Source organism: Ursus americanus, chromosome 29, assembly GCF_024610735.1.
Source record: "Ursus americanus isolate L20-20 chromosome 29, mUrsAme1.1.p, whole genome shotgun sequence".
Classification (NCBI taxonomy): Eukaryota; Metazoa; Chordata; class Mammalia; order Carnivora; family Ursidae; genus Ursus; species Ursus americanus.
The window spans coordinates 10,145,383-10,170,000 of record NC_142155.1 but is presented as its reverse complement, the minus strand read 5'-3'; the positions used below and the strand labels follow the sequence as shown (position 1 = coordinate 10,170,000).

The 24,618-nt window shown below is 40.6% G+C and overlaps 1 protein-coding gene across 6 annotated transcripts in view; it reads left to right on the top strand.

The window, feature by feature from the left end:
* Positions 1-24,618, top strand: part of KCNQ5 (potassium voltage-gated channel subfamily Q member 5) — a 489,286-nt gene that overhangs the window by 378,065 nt on the left and 86,603 nt on the right. For 5 of the 6 annotated variants that reach the window (XM_087856950.1, XM_087856951.1, XM_045803651.2 and 2 more), the window contains exons 4-6: positions 10,360-10,535; positions 11,203-11,328; positions 22,337-22,447. In XM_087856950.1, coding sequence (XP_087713076.1) covers positions 10,360-10,535; positions 11,203-11,328; positions 22,337-22,447 — 413 coding nt within the window. The remainder of the gene's footprint in view (positions 1-10,359; positions 10,536-11,202; positions 11,329-22,336; positions 22,448-24,618) is intronic. The other variant, XM_087856952.1, reaches the window with a different exon arrangement.

Below are 24,618 nucleotides of genomic sequence, written 5' to 3'. Positions count from 1 at the left end.
ATTGTTTTGATCAGAGAAGGAATATAGTCACTTTAACACTTTAATCTTGCATTAGAACACGGAATAGTTTAGGGGCGCCTGGGTGGCACAGTCAGTTGGGTATCCAACTCTTGGTTTTGGCTTGGGTCGTCATCTCAGGGGCATGGGATCAAGCCCCATGTGGGGCTGCACACACAGTGGGGAGTCGGCTTGGGATTCTCTCTCTCCTTCTCTCTCTGCCTCTTCTGCTCATGCTCTCTTTCTCTCCCTCTCTCTCTAAAATAAATAAATAAATCTTTAAGAAAAAGAGAGAGAGAGAATACAAAATAGTTTCAAGAATAGTTTCTTTACAGAGTGAAGACCAGGTCAGAGATGGCAGGGATGGCCAGGAGAGAGGTAGCATAGGCCTGAACTAGTGAGGAGACAGGATAAATGGAAAGAGGAAGGTAGAGATGAGACATATTCTGGAGGCAGACTCAATGGAGCTGAACCACTCAGTAGCAATGGGATGAGGGAGATAATAAAGAAGATGTGAATCTATAAATTTAATATGCAATCTGGATCAGAACTCGGAGTTCTTTTCAATTGATAAATTTATTCTGAAACTTACCTGGAAAAATAGGTAGGTTTAGAATAATTGATACTTTTTTTTAAGATTCTATTTATTTATTTGACAGAGAGAGAGACAGCCAGTGAGAGAGGGAACACAAGCAGGGGGAGTGGGAGAGGAAGAAGCAGGCTCCCAGCGGAGGAGCCTGATGCGGGGCTCGATCCCAGAACGCCGGGATCACGCCCTGAGCCGCAGGTAGATGCTTAACGACTGAGCCATCCAGGCACCCCAAGAATAATTGATACTTTTTTTTTAAAAAGTTAAGAACATTGAAGGGATCTTACACTAATGTCTAGTGTCACACTGATATAGGAAGAGACAGTAAAAGAGGGTAGATCCCAAAAATAGACCTCTCCATGAGTATGTGGAAACATTTGGAAAAGGATAGATTTTTATTTAGGTAATACTGGAAAAATTGACTGTCGTATAAGATACAAGTAAGACGAGTTCTCTACTCCACCACAGAGACAGACAAATTCCATAGAAGTTAAAGATTATATGAGTTAGAGCAATGCTGGTTGTTATACTAATCCTCGAATTTCAGTAACATCTCAAAATAAAACATTTACTTCTTACTTGGGTGGTAGTCCAATGAAGGTACTCCTTGTTGGGTGTGGGGTGTGTAGTAAAGGCTCTGCTCGATGCAGTCATTCAGGAACCCAAGGTGACAAAGGCCCTGCATCTTTAGCACGTGGCTCCTAAGGATATGCTTAGTACCAACACACAGCTGGCGGAAAGGAAAAGACAGAAGGCATAAGGCTCTGTGCGTCCCCTCAGCCTGGAAGTGGCACACATTATTTCCACTCAGCTTCCATTAGCTAGACTAGTCACATGACCCCACCCAGAGGCAAGCAGACCTGGAGGATGGTGTCTCTGGACGGGCCACCTCTTCCCAGGGATAGTTCTATACCTCAGAGGAGAAGCGTGATCTGTGGTGGACAGCTAGGTAACTTTGCCACGAAGACTCTCCTGAATAGTAAAAGTAAATATGTTAACTAAACGAGCATCTAAATACACCAAAATAAAATCTAGGAAAATACTTTTATAATCTTGGGCAAAGTCTTTCTAGATGACGTGACTTCTTTGACTTCTAAAAAACATGAAATACAGAATGAGTAAAGAAAAATAAGTGATGTTTTTGCCTATCATGTTGGCAAAGATTACAAATTTGTGATATTCCATGTAATAACCTGCGAATGCTTAGAACAATATCTATCACACAGTAAACTGTTACTGTGTTAGCTGTTACTAGTACTATTGTTATTTTTATTAGCATTACTTTTATTAACAAGGAGGCAGAAAAATAATTACTCTCATACATTGTTAGTAACAATTGGTACCATCCTTTGGAGGGCGTTTGGATATCAAAACTCAAAACCTGCCAACATTCAACCCAGCAATCCAATCTCTAGGAATTTATCCTTAACCTACAAAAATACGTGTACTAAACTGTTCATTTCAGCATCATTTTAAGAGCAAAAATTCAAGTAACCTGAAATTCATTAATAATAATTGGCTAATTAAATAAATTTCCTTCCAACCTTATACTACCTATGTCTAGTGTTTTCATATCTTATAGCAGCTACTATTTTACAATTTTAAAACATATATTTTATTTAAATCATCCAGAGTTTAGTTTACAGTGAGGCCACTAGGATTTAGAACAAAAAAGGTGGTGGAAGAATGTTTTATTTGTTGCATTTCTGTTTTTCCCAGAGATAAGATGAAATGAGTTTTTTTTTTTTTTTGAAGATTTTATTTATTTATTTGACAGAGATAGAGATAGCCAGCGAGAGAGGGAACACAAGCAGGGGGAGTGGGAGAGGAAGAGGCAGGCTCCCAGCGGATGAGCCTGATGTGGGGCTCGATCCCAGAACGCCGGGATCACGCCCTGAGCCGAAGGCAGACGCCTAACGACTGAGCCACCCAGGCGCCCCATGAAATGAGTTTAAAGTGCAAGAGGGAAATTTATGTTAGCTCTCGGGGGAAACTTTCTGAGACTCTAACATAATTTACAAAAATTTTTAAAGCCTAAATTCTCCAGACAGTTTCCAGAAATCAAGATGTACCCCCTTTGTGGTTTATCTCTACAGAATTTTTCTGTCCTTACAATTACTAGTTTAAAAGTGTTCAACCATGATTTGCTTAATCCATATGATTTAGTTCTTCCCATTATGATTTGAAATTAAGCCAGGTATGGTAAAATACACTTTCTAATACATGTACTATGTCATGTAATTGTAGCAACAGAATACATCCCATCGAGTTCAGGTGTGCAGTTGATCTTGCTTTTTTTTAAGTTTTCTTTTAATTCCAGTTAATTAGTACTATGTTACATTAGTTTCAAGTGTATAATATAGTGATTCAACAATTCCATACATCACTCAGTGCTCCTCACACAAGTGCCCTCCTTAATCCCCATCGCCTACTTCACCCATCCCCCCACCCACCTCCCCCTCTGGTAACCCTCAATTTGTTCTCTATTGTTAGGAGTCTGTTTCCTGGTTCCCTCTCTCTCTCTCTCTTTTTTTTTTAAGATTTTATTCATTTATTTATTTATTTGACAGAGAGAGAGACAGCCAGCGAGAGAGGGAACACAGCAGGGGGAGTGGGAGAGGAAGAAGCAGGCTCCCATTGGAGGAGCCTGATGTGGGGCCCGATCCCAGAACGCCGGGATCACGCCCTGAGCCGAAGGCAGACGCTTAAGGACTGAGCCACCCAGGCGCCCCTCTCTTTCTCTCTCTCTCTCTCTTTTGCCCTTTGCTCATTTGTTTCACTTCTTAAATTCCACAGAGGAGTGAAATCATGTGGTATCTGTCCTTCTCTGACTGACTTATTTTGCTTAGCATTATGCTCTCTAGATCCATCCGTGCAGTTGATCTTGCTTTAACCCAATCTTTGGGTCCACATTAGGGTAGCCTTAGATATGAATCCACCTTATAATGAGGGATTTTCAGTATTACAGGGACTAATCCCTTTTACACAAAGTCCAAGGTGATCAATTCATATTGATTTTGCTGACTAAGTCATACTGGAGCAAAGTTCCATTGGAGTCTAATAATACGTTCATTTACAGTCCCTTTGTGTCTTCAATATCATTGCGGTATTTACTTTGCCCAAATCTTTGCAGTCTCATCAAATCTCAAGAATTCGTCCGTAAATCATTCTAAGTGATTCAGTGAGTATGTGAACCTACTTCCTAGAACCTTATAAGCCTATATTTCACATTTCTAATGGGCTGCTAGTAATCAATAACTATCTTCACTACTTCCCAACTTGTTCACATCTGTTTCCTTTGGGAGAAGTAGATTTTAAGAGCACAGGATGACATGCTTTCTTTCCATGCAGTTTAGAGCTCCCCCTTGTTTATTAACACTTCTGTTTCTTCCTTTAGCCCCATTTTCTCTTGATGTATCCATAAAAGTACCATCTGTTTTCAGTATCATTTTCTTTCTGCACTCTGCTCTCTCCTGAGTGCTTCATGTGATAACAGTTTATTCCGGCTCTATTATCCACTTGCTTTCCCAGCCCACCCTCTTCTCCCCATCTCACCCCACCCATGTCACCCTGGATTTTCTTTATCCAAGGACTGGTATACCATAACTTTTAAGGGCACAACTTTGGAGTCAAGGAATGGCCCGCTCAGCCACTTAGGATATTGGGCCTTGGCTAGTTGATCACTGCAAGTCTTAGTTCTTCGTTTGCAAGAAGCAGATGATCCTGATATTATCTAGCTCGTAGGAGTACTAAATAAAGTCATGTACATCAGGGTTTCCCAACCTTGGCGCTATTGGCATTTGGGACTAGCTACTTTTTTCTGGGGACTAGTCTGGGCATTGTAGGATGTTTTGCAGCAACCTTTACCACTAGATGACAGTAGTAATCCCCTTTACCACTAGATGCCAGTAGTAATCGCCTTCCCAATTAAGACAACCAGCTATGTCTCCAGACATTGCTAGATGTCCCCTGGGAGGCAAAATCATCCCCGCTGACAACACTGGTGTACGTATTTAGCACCATGCCTAGTACATGGTGGAGATTTAATACGTATTCGTGGTAGATTGACCATCTCGTGGATTAATGAATATTCGTTTCTAAAGCAAACATCTACTATAATATTTGATGTTCTATTAACTGCTTAGTTCATGAGTGGATAAACAAACAAATATGAAGCCAATGAGCTTTGAGGGCTGTCTATGATTTCTACCATGTACTAAAATGTGGTATATTCACTTAGGACAAGGCTCCTCTCTTTCAAAACACATTTTAGATGACTAATTGCACTGCTTAAGCTACTCTGCCCAGTTTTTCTCCAGCCTTATTGAGATACAGTTGACACGTAAAAATGTGTAAGTTTAAGGTGTACCACCTATTGATATTGTAAACTGTTAGCTGACACCGCCAACACATCACACAATTACCATTTCTTCTTTGTGGGGAAAACATTTAAGATTTACTCTCTTGACAACTTTCAAGTATGTAATACAGTATCATTAATTATAATCACCATGCTATACATTAGATCCCCAGAACTTATTCATCTTATCACTGGAAGTTTATAATCTTTGACCAACATCTCCCCATTTCTCCCACCCCCCAGCTCCTGGTAATCATAATTCTAGTCTCTGTTTCTAGGAGTTCAACTTCTTCAGATTCCACAATAAGTGATGTACAGTTATTTGTCTTTCTCTGTCTGGCTCATTTCAGTTAGCGTGATACCCTCAAAGTCCATCCATGTTGTTGCAACCATTACGATTCTCTTCTTTCTCGTGGCTGAAAAATACTGCACTATCTATTCCACTATTTTTAATTTTTTGAGGAACCTCCATACTGTTTCCATAATGAACATACCAATTTACATTCCCACCAACAGTGTCCAAGAGTTCCCTTTCCTTCACATCCTTACCAGCATTTGTTATCTCTTGTCTTTTTTATAATAGTCATTCTAACAGGGGTGAAGTAATAATCTCAGTATAGTTCTGATTTGCATTATCTCATGATTAATGATGTTGAGCACGTTTTCATGTATCTGTTGGCCATTTCTGTGTCTTGTTTGGAGTAACGTCTGTTCATTTCCTCTGCCTGTTTTTTACTTGGATTATTTGTTATTTTACTATTGATTTGTAGGAGTAATTTATATTTTTAATATTAACGCCTTATCAGATAAGTGGTTTGCAAATATTTTCTCCTATGGTACATTGCCTTTTCATTTTGTTGCTGCTTTCTTTTTCTGTACAGAAGCTTTTTTGGTTATGTGGTCCCACTTGTTTATTTTTGCTTTTGTTGCCTTTGTTTTTGGTGTCAAATCCAGAAAAATCATTGTCAAGATCAATATCAAGAGCCTGCTCTTTATGTTTCCTTCTAGAAGGAAGGAAGTCAGGTGTTACACTTACATCTTTAATACATCTTTAGTTGATTTTTGTGTATGGTATAAGATAGTGGTCCAGTTTCATTCTTTCATATGTGGTTGTCCAGTTTTCCCAACACCATTTATTGACAAGTTTATCCTTTCCCCATTGTATATTTCTGGCTCCTTCGTCATTAATTAATTGATCATTATGCATGGGTTTATTTCTGGGCTCTCTATTCTGTTCCATTGATCTCTGAGTCTATTTTATGCTGATACCATGCAAGTTTGATTATTATAGCTTTGTAATATAGTTTGAAATCACGGAGCATGATGCTTCCAGCTTGTTCTTTTTTTCTGCTTTGGCTATTCAGTGTCTTTTGTGGCTCTATAGGAATTTTAGAATTTTTTGTTCTGTTTCTGTGGAAAATGCCACTGGAATTTTGATAGAAATTGAATTGAACCTGTAGATTGCTTTAAGTAGTGTGGACATCTTAACAATATTCTTCCAATCCATGAGCGTGGAATATCTTTCATTTATTTGTGTCTCTTTCAGTTTCTTTCATCAGTGTCTTATAGTTGTCACCAAACAGATCTTTCACCTCCTTGGTTAAATTTATTCCTAATTATTTTATTCTTTTTGATGCTGTAGTAAAGAGGATTTTTTTATTTGTCTTTTTCAGAGATCATTGTTAGTGTATAGAAACACAACTTATTTTTGTATACTGATTTTGTGTGCTGCAACTTTACTTAATTCCTTTATTAGTTCCAGTAATGTTTTGGTAGAATCCTTAGCATTTTCTGTATATAATATGTCACCTGCAAATGGTGATGGTTTTACTTCTTCCTTTCCAATTTGAATGCCTTTTATTTCTTTTTCTTGCCTAATTGCTCTGGCTGGGACTTTAGATACTGTGCTGAATAAAAGTGGTGAAAGTGGGCATCCTTATCTTGTTCCTTATTTTGGAGTGAAAGCTTTTATTTTTTTATCATTAACTATAATGTTAGCTATGGGGTTGTCATATATGGTAAAATAGGTGATGGGGATTAAGGAGGGCACTTGTAATGATCACAGGGTGATATATGGAAGTGTTGAGTCACTATATTGTACACCTGAAACTAATATTACACTGTATGTTAGCTACTGGGAATTTAAATAAAAACTTTTTTAAAGTAGCAAATAGAATCCTTTTAGAGAAAGACTAAGACGGGCATTTCTGCCTGTTCCTTCTGCATGGAGCCCTGGGATCGTAGCCACAGCAGTGCTCACACCCATTAATAACTGCTTCTTGGTTTGCCATGTAGTCTTATAGATCTTGTGAATGCAATCCCCATTGGCTTTCAGAGCGAGCTGTTTAGAAGGCCTGCCCCTCAAGTGGGGGTCTTAAAGTTAGGAGGCTAAATGTGGAGTCCAAACCCTTAGCCTCTGAGGGAGAAGCTGGGATGTGGGAGTTCCCTCCCATTTGTATGACCCCGTGCTAACAGTGAGGTGTAAGGCAAGATTATGTCTCAGCCTTTCCTACCCAGTTCGATGTGGGTATTATCTTATTTGCCAGATGTTTAGGAGTCCCTCTGCTGGTTTCTGGATTTCCTTCACAGAGAATTACTCCATTTGCAAGTGTTTATTCAGCTCGTCTGTGGGAGGAAGGGAGTTCAGGAGTCTCCTATGTCACTGTCTTTGAAGACTCCCCCTACCTAATTTTTCAAAAAGGAAATCTTAGTGAGATTATAAACTTTAATGGATGATAGCTATGAATTATTATGTTGCAGTAGAATTCAAGATGGAATATTGAAGGGATCCCTTGATTAATTCAAGACTATTCCAGATTCTTATTCTACTTATTGAAACACTGATATGGTAAGAGAACAAAGCTCAAGCTACCTTGAGTATTTAAGTCCACTCTATAAATATTTAGAGAGTGCTTACCATGTTTCAGGCACTGTTCTAGGTACTTGGGATACAAGTATCCAAACTTGTGGAGCCTCCAGTCTATAACGGACTACAAAAATAATAAATACATATATAAAAATAAAGAGTAGTCACAACTTCTAAAATATTAGACTGGGAAATAGTCTAGGTGGTACTGACAGCAAAATTCAGTGGAGGACTCCACTGAATCCAGGCAGAAACATTTTTGTGACTGCATTCATCGTTTGCCATTTGGTTGCTCATCTGTGATTTCATTTTACTGAACTCCCAACTTTCTCGTCTGATCTGAATTACAATGAGAGTGTTAAATCACATCTGTAGTTACCTTTGCATATTTTGTGACTTCAAACACTTAGATTATGATTCACTGTGTGCATAATTTTTTAAATTGTCTCAAACCAGCAGTGTTGCTTTTACTTTGTCTAGGTTTTCTCTAATGAACAAACTTCATAGCTTCATATGTTTTGCGCCGTAGCCTAACAGCTTGATGGCTGATTCTTTTACACTCATACGTATGTGCTTTCTATGCCTCCCTTTTCTCATCTGTAAAATGGGATCTGTGGAACATCTAACCAACACAGTTGTTGTGAGGATGAAATAACATTTGTAGAAAAACACAGAACTGAAGAAAGTGCCAGGCACACAGTAAGTTTTAAGTGCTGTATTTTCTGCATCCCTGCCAGTCATTTACCTGTTTCTCCTATCTCAAACATTTTAACATAATAAAGGTGGTGTTGTTCTTTTTTCTTTCCTTTGTACACTTGGAAGGAAGCAGGATTACAATGAGAAAAGAAGCAAGTACATATTAGCAGGGCCATGTAAGAAATGTCTCTTTGTGTGTAAACCACTTGTCTCAGGAGTAAATCCCTCCAAATGATGCAAACTAAGAGACGTTTTTCACACTTAACTCTTCTCTAAAGTTTTTTCCCGATTTCAAAAGACATTTTCATTGCTATAAAATTCCGTATTACAGAAATTAATAGCTTAGAAAGTAAAAAGTCCCTTTACCCACCTACTCACCCCACTCTCTCTACCTCTGGAGAGAATTAATGGTAAGAATCTGTATATATTCCCACATGATTTTCCTGGTCATTTATTCTTCGTTAAAATACGATCACATTGCACATACAGCTTTGCAACTGTCTTTTTATTCACTTAAAATATGTCTTTGGTGTCTGTGTCAACACATTTAATTCCTTCTCTTCCAACAGCTGCAGAGAGCTGTAACTCAAGGATGTGCTTGTGGCTTTCTGCGTACTTACCCATAAAGTCCTATAGTGGTTAGATCTGATTGGTAAAAGTCCTTCAGCTGACCCTTGTACCGCCAGCCACTCTAAGTCCTGACCCAAAAGGGGCGCCAGGAGAGTCATTCAAAAGATCTGCTCCATCCACCCCCAGAGACCAGACTTCTGTCAGTGCAGGGAGAAGGGCCGCACGGGATGATAAATACACATTCATCCAGCAGTTAACCCTGAGGGTCACAGAAACTTTAGAAATCCAGTGCCCTTGAAGTGGAACTCCTCCCTAGAGTGTGGATGCCCAGTCATGCACAGCCCACTTGGAGCAGGAAAGAAATTTTATTTGAGGATGTTAAGGTCAAGTTAACTCATTTTAAAATTGCCATAGGAGGCCATTCATCCCCACTTCACTTCTCCCACTTCAAAGCCTTCTTCCCATCACTCAGATATTTGCCCTTGGAGCAATTAAGTCCCCTTTTATCTTTTCTGTGCTTTCATTAGCTGCTCTGTTTCTCTTTCTTAGCTTACAAAAGGGCAGATATTTTTTTAAGTCAGATGTCAATATGTCAAACATCAAATATCCATTCCCATGCAACGCACTGTGAATATAATTAATACTCTACTGTAACAAATGTACTATTATTTCATTTGTATACCAAACTTACACATAATTGACCGGCCAGATATAAAGAGTACTCTGTGCAGAGAGCTTAGAGTATCCAACTCAGCTGAGGCCTTTGTTAGTGTGTGAAGTCGCAGACTCCACAACACAAGGGAACTTTTTGCAGAAAGGAGCTACAAGCTTCTTTGGCGAGAAAACAAGAGACATGATTACACCGAGCAGCCTGTGTGGCATCAAGCAGGAATCCACCGCGTTAGGGCTGAGGACGGGGCTACCAAGGAAACCAGAGCCAAAGCAGCCTGAGTGCTCCCTGGAACACCGAACTTTCCGAAGGCCACCGTCCGTCCATTCTTCCAAGGTTATGTAGCAGATGGTTCAGAATTGCATAGGTAAAGCATAGACTAGCCAAAGGGTCAGAACCAAGGCAATAAGTAGATCCTGTTCTCTGCCTTTTCACTTTTCAGTTGTCACAGACCCCCAGTAGCACCACTCCAAGCTGGGGTTCAAGATCTGTTTATTTGTGCCTCAAAGAGGTCAAAGCGAACCTTTCTGAAACACTCTAGTGTTTCACAAGTTGAGCAACACGACTTCCACGTCCTGCTACTTACGGCTATTTCAACCTCTTTCTTTCAGATACCATTGTTCTTATCGCTTCAATAGCAGTTGTTTCTGCAAAAACTCAGGGTAATATTTTTGCCACGTCCGCACTCAGAAGTCTCCGTTTCCTACAGATCCTCCGCATGGTGCGCATGGACCGAAGGGGAGGCACTTGGAAATTACTAGGTTCAGTGGTTTATGCGCACAGCAAGGTACGATTCACTTTCTAAATTACGGAACAAGACTTTTGAAACTTTTTCGTTGATTGCTGTGGAATATTTAATGAACCCATCAAGCAAACGTAGTCATTTCAGAAGTTGGTTAAAGCACAAGGTATAATGGATTATTTAAAAGTCATCACACGGTTGCCAGAGGGAAGGGGAGTGGGAGAAGAGGCAAAATCGGTGAAAGGGAGAGAGAAAGACGGGGTTGCCGCTGTGGAATGACTAAGTCACAGGAATCAAGGGCTCAGCAGGGATAGTCAGTGATACTCTGACAGCGTCGTGTGGTGACCGATGGCGGCCACACTGTGGTGAGCACAGCCTCGCTTACAGACGTGTGGAATCACTGTGCTATACACCTGAAACTAAGAACATTGTGTGTCAACGTTACTCAATAAAACATAATGTCTTTCAAGTCTTCATGCCTCGAATAAATTATAGTAAACCCATGTCTTTAGAACACTGTGCAACCATAAAAAAAGACTGAGGAAGTTCTGTTCGCTGGGACATCCTCTGAAGAAAAAGTAAATTCCATAAATTCCATAAATACACACTATCATAAATATCCAAAAAGTAGTAAAGTGAATACATAGATTTTTTTTTTCCTTCTTCACAGATTTTTTTACCTCTAACAGTCTTTCATTCCTTTTATATCTAGGAATTAATCACAGCTTGGTACATAGGATTTTTGGTTCTCATTTTTTCATCTTTCCTGGTCTATCTTGTGGAAAAGGATGCCAATAAGGAGTTTTCTACATATGCAGATGCTCTCTGGTGGGGCACGGTAAGTATAAAAGTCTGTTTTTGTTTTTTGGATGTTGTGAAATGTTTCCTTTGAATACAGTGTAATGATTTCTATGAATCATTTATGAAAGGTCTCAATAAAAACATTCACTTCCAAGAGAGAATTATGTGAAAATAGACAGCACTAAAATTGTCTAAAGAGTTTTCCCATCTCTATGGCTCAACAAAATTAAGTTCTCTTATAAATCATCAGAAGTATTTCTTGAGTGCTAGATTGTTGCCAAAATAAGGATTCGTTACTTTTTAAAACTGTGATTAAAATCTTGACAGGGTTGTTTGTTTGTCTTAACTCCGTGGAGCACAGATTTTAAATGACCAATTTTGCATTGGCTTACCACTCATCAAAAAGTTTATCTGAGGTTAAAAAAAAGAAATAGTAGCTGAATGGAAGTTAAAGTAAAATTATGGCACAAGAAGTGAAAACTGGTCACCATCTGTGAGGTCAGAGATCATAGGCACCTAATTTCAAAACTTTCCACTCAAAAACCTACTTTTCATTTAAAATGTTATTAAAGGATAGTCCACCAAACAAATAAAACAATCACGACCTCATACAGTCCCATGCTAAAGACTTTAACTCCTTTTTTTAAAACTTGTCATTATTAATGAGGGAACCAGTACAATGTTACATCTGTTTCAAAGGACTATCCAAGAAACAGAAACATAGAAAGATCAAGAATATTGAAATGAATTCAAGTAGAAGTAAAGCTGGCTTCTTCCACAGTGTGAGAGGGAAGTCAATTAAACCTCCCCTAGAGAGAATTTATTTACATGTCTATAGACAAGAATTATTTTGCAATGCTACTAGTTATCTACAACTTACCGAGTTGCAAAATAGCTCAAAAGCCATGAAAAATGCAGGGCCCCATAAAGTCAAAAGTTGATAACCTGGAAGTGTGTGCTCTACACAGGGCGTAGTTTTCCATTAAAGCAAAAAATCTTGTCTGCATTGTAAAGACTTTATAAAACAGTCATTGAAACATGGGTCCTAATAAGAATGTCACAGGATGGGGGAATGCTTTCTGCAATATAGAAACTATATTTCTTTTTATTTTATTCCTTAAGACATCCCAAAAGGGTGTTTTGTGAAAATGCACAGCATTTATAATTGTCTAAACAGCTACCGATCTCTTTGGTCCAACAAAGTTAAATTCTCTAATAAATCATTAGTAATATTTCTTGAATGCTAGATTGTCACCAAAATTAAAATACATCATTTTCTTAAACTGTGGTCAAAATATTTATAAGTTGGGGGGCACCTGGGTAGCTCAGTAGGTTAAGGGTCTGACTCAGATCTGATCTCAGGGTTGTGAGTTCAAGCCCCACATTGGGCTCCACACTGGGCATGGAACCTATTTAGAAAATAAATATATATACATATATATATATAAGTTGGTTGTTTGTTTTATGGAACATAGATTTAAGTTACCAATTGTTGCATTGTTTTGCTACTCATCAAAAGCACATCAGTGAGAGCTAGAATTCTTGTCAAGGACAAAGAAAATTTGTCAGGCTTATATTAAGCAAAACTCAGTATGTTTCTTGGCCACACAGCAGCAGTAAAATGAATAAGAATCATTTCTTATTGGTTTAGGATTTTTTTCTTAAATTATCAAAGTCAGTGTCTTCAAGATCATGCCATTGGTAACAAAGCAATCTGGTGGTGTAATAATTTGGTTCCCAGCTCCTCCCTCCTACCCCACAAGCATTAATGGACATTTTGAAAGAAGGAAGGTGGAAAACCTGAAAAAGAGCAGTCATGTGACATTCTTAAAATACCTTTATATGTGGAATGCAAGTGAAAATTTATGACTCATTGTGTGATAAACTGTGTAAACTGAGAAAATAGGAGGCTCTTCTAGCTAACAAGGGGAAGACAGTTTATTATCCCAGGCTTCAAAGCAACAATTTGAATTTAAGTTTAGTTTTTGTTTTTCTTTGATAATTCTAACGTACTTAAATTCTTGAGACGTTCAGGTGCACCTGTCCCATTGAGATGTGGTCGTTGATGAGTTCAGCCTGGCAGCTCTTCATCTTTCTTTCCAATATTCTTCCTTTTCTCCTTATTACTAATCAGAAGTGCTGTATTGTATGTTAAACAGTGTGTGGGAAACTCTTAATATACTTCTCACTTAGTCACTAGCTTATTTCTTTTGCCAGAATAACCCACGTGGCAGGTTTTCAAAGGTCATATCTGTGACTTTCAGAGGGGAAGCAACATATTTTCATTGATTTCCATTTCAGTAGTGCTATTTTGACTGAAGCTTAACCTGTGCTTAACAGGTTCTTTGAATGGCCTAATTATGTCTCCATTAAAAAAAAAAATCTGGTTTTGAATACCAAAGTAAAAATCTTCTAAGATGTCAAGCTTCTAGGAAAAGGCCTTGTTGGTCCGCAGTGGGTTTGTTGATATTAACTGAGTCATTAATGAAATTGTCTAAAGCCTAAAAATACACAAAAAAGCAAACAAGAGTACTTATTATTTCTATTCTTTTTTAAAAGATTTTATTTATTTATTTGACAGAGAGAGAGAGAACACAAACGGGGGAGCGCCAGGCTGAGGGAGAGAGAGAAGCAGGCAGAAGGAGAGGGAGAAGCAGGCTCCCCTCTCGGCAGGGAGCCAGACTCGGGGCTCCATCCTAGGACCCTGGAATCATGACCTGAGCCAAAGGCAGATGCTTTACAGACTGAGCCACCCAGGCACCCCTATTTCTATTCTTTATAAGAAGAACATATACTGGGTCTCTGGTGTGAAATAAAATAAATTTAGAACACTATATCTTTTATTTTATATTGTTCAAGACCTTAATAAATATGTGGCCGAATACTTTCTAGTTAAAATTGTCCATGTTGCACGCAATGGACACCTTGCTAACTATGGAAGTATCCAGAATAAATAGAGAAATGAAAGCATCCTGAATTGGAGTGTTTCTAAGTGTTAGACTTCAATTAAAAAATAGGAAATTCTCTTCATTAAAAAAGCCCAAATTATTGACATTAAGTATCAAAATGCAATTCATGGCTTATGGATACAATATTTCAGTCAATTCTGAATACTAAGTAGTAACCTCCTCTCATGAAGAAAATAGCGAGGGCTAGCCCCAAGACCAACTTTTGGAGGGATTCATGGTGTGATCAGCACTACTCAAAGCCAATAACAATTCAAAGAATTCTGACCCCTGAAAACAGTTCTATACTATTGAATAACAACACTTAGCTCATTAAGTAAGTGGAGTAATCAGTATAAAGGGCCTGGTACTCAGACCACAGCCAGTGCCCAATCCAAGATGGTGGCTACTGTTGGCATAGACATATCGTTATGGATGTTAGATGGAAGCACCTTTCTAACAAAAGGAACAAAGAGCTATATACTTCATGGCAGACTCACAGATTAAGCACAGAAGGGGCTTGGGGATTGGGGGTTATGATGAAAATATGTTCTCGGTTCTGAAGGCACATTTGGGACAAAGGAAGTAGAAGAGGGTCAAGGGGAAGTAACTCTCATGGCTGAGGCACTGGCAGCTACAGGAAAAGAGGATCTTCTGATGGTTAGGCAGAACTCCATTTGATGTTATTTCCTATTATTAGTTTCCTCCTTTTTGGTTGCTTTAGATTTATTCTGAAATAATTTAAGAACAAGTCTTCCTGGAGTTATTTCCTATTATTACCTCTTCTTTCCTATTATTGTTTTTCCTCCTTTTGATTTGCTTTAGATTGATTCTGAAATAACTCAAGATCAGGTCTTCCTGAAGTAATATTGCCAGATAATGATCCGTTCTTGAAGGCCAGTTTGTTCTCTGCTTACTGCTATTTCTGTGATGAAGACAATGTTATGGGCGGTTTGTTTATTAAGAAGCATACAGCAGCAAATAGTACAAGTATTCTTGAGTCAGCATCCGAGTACAGTCCCCACCTGGGACCGTGTGCTTGATATGATTACTTCAGGCATGTAGAAGAATTTGGTATGAGCCAGTTAGTCCTAGAGTTCATGCTGGAAACCTTCAGTCTTTATCAAAGCCAATAACATAGAAGGCTCTATGGATAGTGTAGTGGATGGTACACTCAGCAGGCTGTACAGCCCCGATAGATGTCATGAGTTTCATCCCCCTGCAAAATCTAAGAACAAGCAATGGTGTAAATTTGTGGAATGAACAAAAATACCCTTGTGTCTCATAATACTGAGAATCAACCCTCCTTACCTTGGGCTCACCAGTACAAAATGTTTTCTGCAACTTTTATCAGCTGTTGTTTTCTGACTCAGTGTTGGTACATTAAATAAAAGTTAACAATTATTTCTCACTACCAAAGCATTATCTGATGGTATCAAAACTTTACTTGGCCACGAGATAATCAACACACCAACCCCTAACTATTCAAGCACATTATTAAGTACCAAGCAAAAACTGACACACACACACCCAAGCTGCTACCCACTGAAACATCTTAGCTGCTGTGAGCATCTGCAAGTCTTGTGCCTACCCGGATGGCACAGATGTATGAAATATATTGGTCATAAGCCTCGTCAGGGAAGCCTTTCCTAAGAAGTCTGTTCCATTAGTAACGTCACCTCACACATGGCTCTGAATACTTTTGCTCAGTGTTAGTCTATAAACATTGAGCGCATACTGTATGGAAAAGAACAGAAGAATTCAAGTCAGGAGACTTGGCTTCCAGCCCCGTCGTTGTGATTTAGCAGAGGTGTGGTATTCAGCAATCATTTACTATGTCTCTAACATTGAGAAAATAGTATTACCCAAACACAAAGTTGCTATGCGTAGTAAACACGATTAGTATATGTAGGGCCTTTATCGGGCACTGGACAGATGTTAGTCCCTACTGTTGTTACGTATTTGACAACGAGCCTGGAAGACCAACGGAGAATGCTGTTGCCCCGAGCTGCCTGCCACAGCAGCTCCCACATTAGATGACGCCACCACCACGAGATGACATCTGCAAACAGCAGACTCAAAACCTGTCTCATCTAGTTTATGGTGAACAAATTTCTACACAGGTTCTAGACCACCCATTCCCTGAAACTAGGTGTTCAGGAAGTAGCCCAGAGAGAAGAGAAGAGAAGGGAAGAACAGAGAGGAGAGGAGAGGAGAGGAGAGGAGAGGAGGGGAGGGGAGGGGAGGGGAGGGGAGGGGAGGGGAGGGGAGGGGAGGGGAGGGGAGGGGAGGGGAGGGGGGGAGAGGGGAGGGGAGGGGAGGGGAGGGGAGGGGAGGGGGGGAGAGGGGAGGGGAGGGGAGGGGAGGGGGGGAGAGGGGAGAGGAGAGGAGAGGAGAGGAGAGGAGAGGAGAGGAGAGGAGAGGAGAGGAGAGGAGAGGAGAGGAGAGGAGAGGGTGGGGGAAGAGATTGCTGAAAAACTGTTCATGTGAATCATCCTCCTTTGAAGGACCGCCTCATGGGGAAATTATACTGTGCTTTGGAAATCTCCAAGTAGTATGTTCTTAACTCGTTCACATGAATGAATTAGCTGTAAACTAGTAGTCATAATTGTATTCTCAAAATTAGGCCAATAAATGTTTATTGATTTGTTACTTGAAGGGAAGAAGGATGAGTTTATATCTACTGGTCTGGAATTAATTCTGTTATTAAAGGAAAAAGAAAAAAAAACTACAGCCTACCCAGCATCCAAATTATAATCTGACCATAGCATCTGCCATCCCACAAAAAAAGAAAGGAAAGGAAGAGGAAAGAAAAATCAAGAAAGCTTGGGCCACAATTTGCATTTGTTCTGCAGTATTATTCCTGAGGAAGACTTCTCGATGACGAAACACACCAAGGACCCCCAGTCCACCTTTGCTACCACAATTACACATTTATACCAACATTTGCAACCCTCAGAGTTTTCAGAAAATATCTTTTCTCGCCTGCGTGGCTGCAACCGAGTACGTGCAATATGAGGGCAAAAATTTATCTGAACTGTTTCCATCTGCCAAATCACCTTCAAGTAAATGCCCGACGGGAGAGACAGCACAAACAGCCCGCGTTCCTGAGGTCGGCTGAGGTGAGCAGCAGGCTGAGGTGGGCCGGTCCCTCTCGGACCCCGATCCGTCTCGTCCGGCTACAACCTGACAAGGCACCTGCCAGTTTCCACCTCTGGTCCCAAGTGTGGCAATAAATGGCATCCTCCACTCAGTGAAACTGGTCATCTCCCTATGACTGTACTGGAAGAGATATTCGACATTTTTTTAAATCTATCTTTTAATGTTTATAAGTAAATTCAAAACTTCACAGACTTTCCAAGGATATTGTAAACATAATAGTCAAAAGTCAGTAAGAATCAATAATCGATATGTAAGTACATTAGTAAATTCATAAATACATTTTAAAAATTTAATCTATTCAGCATACGTTAACCAGCATCTCTCTTTTAAGCTCTGGAAGTAGGTCCAAAATGGAGTTACGTCCAATATGGTGGATTTCCCCCAGCCCCTGAAGATCACACAGGCAGCCTGTCCAGTTTCTCTGACACAAGCCGCTGTTCCAGGAGCTCCTCTGACTAGCTGGTGTCTTTGGGCTTCTGTGTGAGCCTGCCTTTCTCTGACTTCGGATCCCAGTGAAACTCATCATTACTAGGTTCAGCCACTGGAAGATTCACAAGATTTCTGGACGACGCAATGGGTTTATTGTTTGGCACAAGGGTGGAAGAATAAGCCCCACGAGGGCTTCTGCTACTCAGTTCATGGACAAAGGACCAGCAGATAATCATTAGCAGGGCATTCCCGAGGCTAGGAAAAGAAAAGAAACAATGTAGTTATACTGTTCCGGGAGACACACCAGAATTTCAAGGACAACTTGACCTAAAAGTCCAGAAAAATCAACGAACATCTCTGCCAGCCTCATCTGAGATGGTTTCATCGCGTGCAACCGGTCATTGCTTAGAAAGTCAGCGACCGGATCAAGCTGATGGGACAGTGTAAATTCATAAAGACGGCTCACTCGTTTTATTGTAAGTGCATCTTAGAAATGTCAGTTTCATCCCCGTCTGTCCCCATCAGGGAGCCCAGTTGCCCCGTTTGCAGCCACAAAAAGTGACCTGCTCCCAGCAGGCATGAAACAAAGGAAAGTCCCGCTCCCCAGCATGGACTGAGACAAAACTGCTACCCTGTTGCCAGATCCTTTTCAACCAAGCAACGTGGAGGAGAGACTTTGAAATTAGAGTGGAGGAAGTTGTTGGACCTGAGTGTGGCCACCAGCCATTCCAGCCCCCTGCAGCCAGTCACACGTGGTCACCTGCCAGCCTGAACCGAGTGCTGAGAGAAGGTGGGCAGGGTCTTTGCCGTCCCCCAAGGGGCTCCAGGGGGCAGCTCTCAGAGTTCATGGGGTTCTTTTCTCCCTGACAAAGCACGCCTGTAAGAAGGAGGGCAACTCTAAATTCAGAATGAGAGAGAGCAGGCACTCTTCTCTACTCAAAATGAAACACCGGGCACATCGTCACGTTGCTGTGTCTCGTTTTTTGGACTTAAAAGCAGTGGTTTTTTTTAAAAAAAACCCACTCTCTGAGCAATGAGCCAAGGAGAATAACGCAAATGAATGGTAGTTCCCCCTTATCCGTGTTTCTCTTTCCAGTGCTTCTGTTACGTGCGGTCAATCTGCACTTGGGAACCAGATGGTCCTCCTCCTGACGTTTAGTCAGAAGGTCAGCAGTAGCCTAACGCTATGTCACCGTGCCTACGTCATTCATCACGTAGGCATTTTATCATCTCATATCATCACAAGAAGGATGAGTGCAGTATCATATTTCAAGAGAGACCACATTCACATAACTTTTGTTTGAGTAAATTGTTGTAATTGTTCTTATTATTAGTTATTGTTGATCTCTTATTGTACCTAATTTATGTGTTAAACTTTATCATAGGTATGTGTGTATAGAAAAAAAACATAGTATATATAGGGTTCAGTACTGTCTGTGGCTTCAAGCATCCATTGGTGTCTTGCAATGTATCCCTCATGGATAAGAGGGGACTACTGTATTATTAGAATGTAAAGTTTACCATGAAATGTATCATTATTGCTGTTACCAACCATGAAATATCTCCTTCAGTTTATTATGATTAAACTGCTGTAAAAGGATTAAGCTGTTTGGAAGAAAAAATATAGATTAAAATCTTTCCTATATATTTAAGATTAGGAACCTATAATACAATTGAACCAGGAATATTTTTTCTGCAGTCTCAAGGAATGCCTTGGAGAGCCGCACCCCCCATACTGCTAGTGATGTGTGATGAACTAGGCTACTAGGTTCTACTACAAATTCCCTTTCTCCAACCTTGGATAAGTACCCCCACCCCCCACCCCTGTTCTGTAAACCTCTTGATTTGTCCTTGACACCCTCTCACACTGTCACTGCCCCAAGCTCTAAGCTTTTCACTCCCCACAGCTGACCCCACCCTCGCCTTTACTGGACTTGAAGAGAACCAACTCAGGCATTCCCAGTGCTTCACTTCCCTCATACTGTGTCCACATCTTTCCCCCATGACAGAAAACACGTCCGTCCACGCTGCCAAGGCTAACCCTTCCAACTGTACCCTTGATCCTATTTTCCTTCCTCCATGGTTGCCTTACCCTGTGATAAAACTACCACTCTTCCTCCCCACTCAGTCTCACTCTCTCAGCAGACATGCACAAATATACCCTAGAAAGCCCACCTTCAAGAAGAGATTTCTGGGAGTTCTGGCCCTATTTTTCTCACTCCATTTGTTGCTAATGTTCTTGAAAGGATTCTTCATTTATTTTCTAAATATTTACTGAGTTCCTCCTACTTTGTGGCAAGCATCATGCTAGATGTTAGCGAGATAATAACGACATGGTTTCCCTTCTGGTAAAGGAAACAGGGACCCCTGCGCAAAGAAACATACAGAAATCTACCACTTATGGTAAGCACTATTAAGAAACAAGGGGCTGAAATAGAAAGAACTGGAGGCCCTATTGTGGATGGGGTGGGTAGGGAAGGCCACTTTGATGATGGAGTATTTTGGATAAGACTTGAGAATGAGAAGGAACTCTGGGAAGGGTGGGGAGAAGAGCAGTTCTGGCTGAAGAAACAGGATATGCAAAGGCCCTGTGGCAGAACTAGCCTGGCCTATTTGAGTAGCTGAAAGGACATTGTGGTCAAAGTACAGTAAGCAACGGTGAAATCAGGAAGATCTTAGAGAGGCAACCATGGAGATATCAGGAGAAAAACCATGGAAGTGAGAAGAGAAGAAAGCTGGGAAGGGCTCAGCAGCTGAGTTGAAAGTTTCTGAAAGGTCTGGCATCATGGAGCATCATCTCCTTGTATCATTTCTGCCTCTCAAATGTAACCCTGCCCTCAGAGCCCAGGTAAGAGGATAAAACCAAAGCAACCGCTTTCTTAGAAATCAGCGGCCATCTATCTCCATATCCAGTATCTTTTCTCAGTCCACTTTGTCCTTGTTTTCTATGGTACTGTGATACCAGGGATCACCTGGTCCTTTATGAAACTCTCTTTTCTCCATTGAGTTTCCATTTATATAACCCATTTCTAGTTCCCTTGCTTTTTAAAATATTTATTCTTCTCTGACTTTCCTTTCCATTCCTTCAATGTCTGTTTCCCGAGGTGTCCTTGGACCCCTTCTTTGCAGCTTTTGCAGTCTCATTTATTCACAAAGCTTCAACAATCATCCTGTGCCTGATTCCAAAACCCAAATCTCATGCCGAACCCAATCTCTCTCTTTCCAAGACTTGAGTTCTCTATCTCAATTTCCTGCTCAACATTTCTAGATCAGAGTCGTGCTAACATTTAAAAAACACTTATCTGCAAAACCAAACTCTCTGTCTTTGCTCTAAAATCTTCTATTTCCCATTATCATGTTTCTATTTATGGCGCAACCCTCTCCCCCTCGAAATGTTTAAGTCCTTGTTGACTTAGTCTTCCCTTTCATCCCAGACAATTAAAAAATGCATCTCTATTGAACTTCCTAACACACCTCTTTACTTTGCCCTCCATTACAGTTCCAATTCACTTACCCCATTGTTCGCCAGGTCATGCAGAACCTTGTGGGCCCTCGAGAGGAGCTGGGACTTTGTTCTAAGACTCATGGGAAGATCCCGGAGCAGTCTGATCATTGCAGAGACATGATCCAAACACCGTTTTTCCAAGACACTCCCTGATCTAGCTTTAGCATATCTAGTTAATCTCCTCTTCCACTAATGGTCTTCAGACCAACCATGCTCCAGCCCATCTGAACAATGTATACTTTCTAGAACCTACCCTGTTTGTCCTCACTGCTGTGCAGCTGGTCACCTCTTTTCCCTCTCTAGATCGCCCTCTTCATCATTTCTGCCTCTGAAAGTACTGCTTCTCCTTCAAAGCCTAGGGATGCTGACGTGTCCCTAGTAAAGCCTCCTTGACCTCCCCCCCCCCAAGCTGGTGATAATCAATCGGTTCCTTGAATCCCCATAGCAGATTACATATGCGTCCATCATAATACCTGTCTTGCCTTATTTTGTGTTTTAATGATTTGTGTGTGATGTGTCTCCCCTCTTAACGCCATAAATATCTTAGGACAAGAACTATGTATCTCTCATTTTTGTTCCACTACAAATCATAACACGTGCCTTGCACACACTGGACCTCCAGGAAATGCCTGCCAAGGTAATAAATAGACAGCCTTAATTAACATAAATTATTGCTTTGTGTACTGATCCAGTCCTAAATCCACGGTGCTATCATTTCTGTATCACTGATGGTTATCCACTTATTTAAATAACCTTTCTTTGAATATACTTAGAAAAGATGGAAAATTGTGTTATAAGGGAGGAACAAGTATGTAGGTTATTCCCTTCCTTAAACAAAGAGAAGCTCTGTTATGCGTCACGGAAAATTAAAGCACAGTAATAAAATGCGCCAACGAGGCTTGTTGAATAATGATTTAGTGGAAACGTTGCTTTGCCTCCTGTTCATAGGTCCTAACGTTCCTCTCAAGTACTTAAGCTGCACGTTATATTTATTTTGTTTTTAGATTACATTGACAACGATTGGCTATGGAGACAAAACTCCCCTAACTTGGCTGGGAAGATTGCTTTCTGCAGGCTTTGCGCTCCTTGGCATTTCTTTCTTTGCACTTCCTGCCGTGAGTATCTTTGCAAAAATAAAGCAATTTAAAGTAGATCTTAGAGGTTTATTAGCATGAGCTTTCATAAATTGGAATGCCTGGGAACACATCTGTATCGCTTACAAATATGTTGACTTTTCTACGTACATCTAGTTGGGAAATTTATGAAATATGGTCTTCCCTTGGAGATGCTCAACCTGGGAGTTTTATGCCTGCTACGTCTTAATGCCTAAATAATAATTCAGATGGCGTCACCTCTCGGTCAACGTGCTACTAATGCATTTAAAATATGTGTAAAGATTTAAAGATACCTTCTTTTTAAACTGATCTCTCCATTTTGGCTTCTAACGTGTGCTGCTGAAGAGACGGATGTGACAAGTGGCATATTTACCTCTCCAGATCCATTTGAGTGAAAAGCACATGACCTTAAAGGGTTTCTATGTGTCAGATGATTTATTCTTTCTGTCATCGTCATTGACTTTTCCTAATGAACAGCTTCTGCATTTTATCAGAATGAAGAGCACATTTATCTTCTCCCAAGCTTCTGATTATTTTCTCCTTAACAGGTGAAGTTTGCTTTCTGATCATTTTATCCTCTTGTTTCTTCAGAGGCAGTTGGTCAAAATATTACACTTTGCCTCCATCCCCAAACTCTCACTTGCGTTCACTCCACCTCTTGTAGGGGAAGAGAGCCAACAAAAAGGAGCGTGGCGGTCTTGGCAGCAGTCATGCTTAAGGAACAATAGCCTCACTCTTGCTCCAGACAGATGCTGAGTTGCGTCACAGCCTCTGCTGAGCGGAGACCCCAGAGCACCCCTCCAAAGGAAGCCAAGGGACTAGGGATTTTCGGCACCCCAGCCTTTAGCTCACAGGGTTCCTCCTCTGCCCGGGAATGAGCGCAGAGGATGCTCGTGTCGTTCCCATGGCCAGAGCTCAACTCTGGATTGACCAGCTGCTTCTGCCCCAGACCGTACAGGACCACAGAGAAGACGCTGAAAAGACAATGCAAGCGCTTGAATGTTAGCTCTTAGCTTGAGTGTAAAGCCACACGTTACATGGTTTTGTCACGCACTACCAATGTGACTGTGTTCGTTTGCTGGGCTGCTGGAAAGGTTTCACAGACCGGCTGGCTTAAATAGCAGAAATCTGTTACCTCACAGAAGTCCAAAATCGAGGAGGTGGCAGGGTCGGTTCCCTCTGAGGGCCATGGGAGAAGGAACTGTTCCAGACTTCTTTCCTTGGCTCATGGATGGCAGTCTTCTCCCTGTATCTTCACATGGTCTGTACCTGTCTGTGTCCACATTTCCTCTCATAAAGACACCAAGCATATTATATTAGGGCCCATCCTAATGACCTCCTTGTAACTTGATACTTCTGTAAAGACCTTATCCCCAAGTAAGGTCACATTCTAAGGTACTCCACCGTATGGCTTTCAGAAGGATACAGTTCAGCCAATAACAGTAACCTTGAGTATGTTTCCTCATCTGTAAGATAGAGGAAGAATTATGGCACCCAGAGAAATGTTGTGAAGACCAATGTGGTAATATAAGTCAAATGCTTGTCATGAAGAAAACTTTCATGAAGTATTTTTTCCATTTTCTGTATGAATCCAGATATATTGTTTCCTCTTATGAGGTGACAAAATCAAAGAGAGTCAAAACATCTCACTTATCCAGAATCAACTTATCTGGCAAGCTAAACAATCCAGAACAGAGCAGAGAGTCTTTCAATAATCAAATTCCCTACATGAAAATACTTTTAGAAATAATAAAATACATTCTTGGGCTTTTTTTTTTTTTTTTAACCAGAATAGCTGCTGCTTTTGTGTTTATGCTTATCCTGAGACCACATAGAAAACAACCTCTGTGATCCAGTGAAAAGCTACGAACAGGGATGGAGGCAACCTCTGGGCTGTTAAAATCAACAGCAGTGCGTGTGCTGCCCTCATGGGAGAACCTCTTGAGACCTAATTCATAACCTGTTCTTAATTTAGAGAAAATTCTGGTAAGCTGAGCTACATAGTTTCACAATTCTCTGAAGATTATAAACAACAAAGATAGAGAGGTAGGCTGATGGAACAAACATTGTAACAGGAAGAGATGGTGGAAGACTAACAAGAAAGGAGGGGGAAAGTCTGTAAGGGGCAAGCAGACGCAAGTGTTCGAAATGTGGAAGGACCTGGGGCCAGT